At 34.8% G+C, this 4,324-nt stretch overlaps 2 protein-coding genes across 2 annotated transcripts in view; both read left to right on the plus strand.

Annotated features, from left to right (window-relative positions):
- LOC107627834 (brefeldin A-inhibited guanine nucleotide-exchange protein 2) overlaps positions 1-1,910 on the plus strand; it is a 10,466-nt gene extending 8,556 nt beyond the window's left edge. Inside the window, exons 11-12 of the mRNA XM_021117063.1 lie at positions 4-522; positions 952-1,910. Of these exons, the coding sequence (XP_020972722.1) occupies positions 4-522; positions 952-1,563 (1,131 nt within the window). The 3' untranslated portion in view covers positions 1,564-1,910. The remainder of the gene's footprint in view (positions 1-3; positions 523-951) is intronic.
- Positions 2,977-4,033, plus strand: LOC107628548 (calcium-binding protein CML24). The gene has a single exon (XM_016331185.2). It carries the CDS (start codon positions 3,073-3,075, stop codon positions 3,766-3,768), a length of 696 nt encoding a protein of 231 aa, XP_016186671.1. The 5' UTR covers positions 2,977-3,072; the 3' UTR covers positions 3,769-4,033.

Genomic DNA, 4,324 nt, shown 5'->3' on the forward strand with positions numbered 1-4,324 from the left:
ACTATAGATCCTTCTGGGAGTAGTTCCCCTGTCAATAATGAAGTAGAGATTGTTGGTGATCTTGAGCACGATGCTTGGCTTTATGAGACATGCACATTGGCCCTCCAATTGGTTGTAGATCTTTTTATCAACTTTTACGACACTGTCAATCCACTTTTAAGAAAGGTCCTGATGCTACTGGTAAGCTTTATACAGCGCCCTCATCAAAACCTTGCTGGCATCGGTATTGCTGCATTTGTACGTTTGATGAGTAATGCTGGGGAGCTATTTTCTGATGAAAAGTGGTTCGAAGTGGTTTTGTCGTTAAAAGAAGCAGCTATTGCAACTCTCCCTGACTTCTCATTCTTTGAAAATGAAGACTTTGTGAATAGAAATTATGAACATGCACCAACAGCTGAAGATGACGGAGATCTTCCTGACTCGGCGTCACCTGAAACTTTAGCAAACTTGAGGACTCGCCATCTTTTTGCGTATTTGTCTGATGCAAAAAGCCGAGCTGCTGTTGAGCTTTTGTTGATTCAGGTAAATTCCAATTCTCTTTCTTCAGACGTTCTTAAATGCCTTGCTCCAAAAATAGAGGAGACCAAGAGCTGTAGCTCAAGTAGCAGTTAGACTTTGACATTGTCCAGTTTGGGATCAAGTTTTAGACAACCTTTGTAATGGAAAGAAGGCACAGCAGTTTCTTTTAAAAATTATGAAATTTCAATTAGCACTTAGCAGTTTCTTGGAATTTTGGTCTTGATCTTTATTATTTACATGACGATTAGATTCTTAATATATTGGTTCTGCTAAAAATATGTAAATTTAGGAATATGACAAAATTGGGGGGATTGTTTCTTTACACTCAAACTTGCTCTGGTACACAGCAATGTGCACTGTTATGCATCCCTGAAATATTGATGCATGTGTTTTTTGAGGAATAATGTTTAACACTCTTCCTGAAATTGGCAGGCAGTGATGGAGATATATAACATGCATCGTTTTCGCCTGTCAGCAAAACACATGCTAGTCCTGTTTGATGCATTGCATGAGGTGGCATTACATGCTCACAAGATTAACAGCGATACTACTTTACGTTCAAAGCTTCAAGAGTTTGGTTCCATGACCCAAATGCAAGACCCTCCATTATTACGACTTGAGAATGAGTCGTACCAAATATGCCTTACATTTTTACAGAACCTCATTATCGACAGGCCTTATAGTTATGAGGAGAGTGAGGTTGAATCTCATCTTGTTCGGCTATGCCAGGAGATCTTAGAGTTTTATATTGTAGTTGCAAGTTCTGGATTTACAACTCAGCCTTCTCGTGACAGACAGCCACATTGGTTAATTCCATTAGGGTCTGGGAAGCGGAGAGAACTGGCTACACGTTCACCTCTTGTCGTGGCTACGCTTGAGGCTATTTGTAGTTTAGGAGATGCTTCATTTGAGAAGAACCTGTCTAAATTTTTCCCTCTCCTTTCAAGCTTGGCAAGTTGCGAACATGGTACGCACGAAGTCCAGGTTGCTCTCTGTGATATGCTCAGTTTATCAGTTGGTCCTGTTCTGCTGAAGTCATGTTGAGTAGTTAAGGCTAACCCTGCATTTTGAGATGCAGGATATTTTTTGTTCATAATTTGTTCCGTCGTTTTCCATTACTTGTCAATAATATAGTTTGAAACTCTGTATGAAAAGTTAGTAATGATTGTGTTATAGCTTACGCTTTTCAAGTTCTGTATTTTAGAAGCTTAGCTTCTGCGGTCAGAATTAATTTGTATTACTAGAGGCTTAGTGTTGTACGCTTAACTTCTACTCATTTTTCAGAGGAATTAGTTTTGAAGCATTTATTCAACTCTGAATTAGTTTTTGCGATTAATTTGGTGGTTGTAAGTAAAATGTGAATATGATTGGAAACAGCTACATTCTATGAATATTTGTTTCTAATTATCTGGTGAAAAGTTAATGCACATAATAATTAAGACGAATGCTTTCTGTGTGTGAAAATGTAAACAGACATCTAGTTTCCATGCTGTTGCTGATGTCTTAATTTGTACCCTAATCACATTTTCCAGTGTTCCGCTACCTGTTTCCTTCACAAAAGCTGTCTTCATAAGTAATAATGCCAAACTTGAATTACAAATTACATAATTGGTTATGTATGTATTTGTATTTTATTAAATTTGAAATTCTTGATTTTCTTATTAACTATTCAAATGTTGTACAACACTTTTAAAGTTCAAGATTGTAATTACATTTTAGAAGAATATCCAAAACGCTTTTCAGCATGCAATTCCAGGATGTCATAGGCCTTCCCACATGTAAGTATGGAGCACAAGTTCGCTATTAAGAATGCTGTCTTCTTGTCCACAAAATCCAAGTACTGTTAACTTAGCCGAAAACTGCTTTGTCATTGATTCAGTTGAAGTCATTTGGATGCCACAGTAGAGAACAAAAATAATTTAGGACCGTGAAAGTGAAATTTTCCGCCGCCTTGTGTGCTTGAGTTTTCTAACTTTTCCCACCACTCACATAACATACAAAAACCTTAGCCAAATCCAAAGGTAATAATCACTAATCTGCTATGGTAGGTATAGATAGTTCAAGGAACAAAAATTTCAAGACATGCATGCTGATAAAATATGAAATTCCAAGATTTGTGTATTACATAAAAAAGGGTTAACCCCTCAAGAGACTTGAAAAGTTAAGAGCTCTAAAGTTTTCTGGGAAAAAACCATTTCTCCATTAAATAAAATGTGAAATTCATAAACATGTGTATTAACTATTAATATATCCCATATAAAAAGAAAAAAAAAAGTGAATTAATTCGATGTAAAAATAAAAAAAATAAAAATATGCCCGTAATTATTTCTCTAACTAGAATGTGACAAAAAATGTCTTGTCATAACATTCTAAAGCTACATTCACCATATAGTCTCATAGTTTTCTCTTTAGCATTGTCGAAAAATAAATATCATTCTCACACGGAATCAACAATTACCTTTTATATTCAACAGCTCTTATCATCATACATAAATCATTGCATATTTCATATACCAATAATAATAAAGTCCAATAACCCTTCCTTCAATCATAATGTTGCAACCTTTCACACCCTTCTTTTCCTTTCTTCATAGAAAATCCAAATCACTCTTCAACCTCCCAAAACCAGCACCGAGTAGTAGTTGCTGTTCATGCTGGTGCTGGAGAAGACAGCGACCCAGAAGAAAATTCTCACCAAGTTTTGATTTTGATGAATTCTCAGCGTCTTTCCTAGACATGAATCTGTCAAGGCAGTTCCAACAAGTGTTCAAGCTCATTGATTCCAATGGTGATGGAAAAATCTCAACCACTGAGCTCAGTGAAACTCTTCTATGTCTTGGATACAACAAGTGCATGGCTAAAAAAGAAGCTGAGAGAATGGTGAGAGCTTTGGACTTTAATGGAGATGGGTTTGTTGACTTTGATGAATTCATGGTTGTGATGAGAGAAGGAATAGCAACAACAGAAGAAGAAGAAGAAGAAGAAGGTGGCAAGAACAATAACAATAATAGTATTGATCAAGATGAGTATCTTATGGATGCTTTTCATGTGTTTGATTCTGATAAGAATGGATTAATCTCTGCTAAGGAATTGAGGAGAGTTTTGGTTAATCTTGGGTGTGATCGTTGCAGCATCAGAGAGTGTAAGCGTATGATCAAAAGTGTTGACAAGAATGGTGATGGGTTTGTTGATTTTGATGAATTTAGATCCATGATGAAAAAGGGACTTTCCAAATCCAAACAAAATTAGAACAAAATTGGGTTTGTCATGTATCTTTCATTATTCTCTAATTTTTCTTCTTTTTGATCAAGTATCAAATAATTATTATTGTATTTTATGCTAATAACATATCATCAATTTATTATTAGATGAAGTGTAATCTTTATTCATAGTAAAGTTTAAGTCTCATCCAATAATAAATAGATGATATTTTAATTTGAAATACAATAATAATGGTTGTCAAAAATATTTTTCTTTGTTTTTGTTCACTTTACTAACATAATGTATTCATACTCCAAACAAGGAGCCTCAAAATGGATGAGAGAAGCAATCAAATTTGTTTTAAAATAATTATTATCAGAGGAGAATTATTGTATATTCTGTTTGCCTAGGAGACTAATTTCATGCAAACAATAGTTTTGTGGTATGATTGATCATAGAAGCTAAGGTCCTATATGAGCAAGAAAATGGAAGGTGCATGGGATATGTGTTTTATGTTCAAGTGGAAGCAATTATTCGTTTTATTTTTCTGTAGTATTATTTTTTATTTGATTTAAACTAAATATTAAACATAAGTTGCACTTGC

This window comes from Arachis ipaensis, chromosome B02 (assembly GCF_000816755.2).
Source record: "Arachis ipaensis cultivar K30076 chromosome B02, Araip1.1, whole genome shotgun sequence".
NCBI classification, from domain to species: Eukaryota; Viridiplantae; Streptophyta; class Magnoliopsida; order Fabales; family Fabaceae; genus Arachis; species Arachis ipaensis.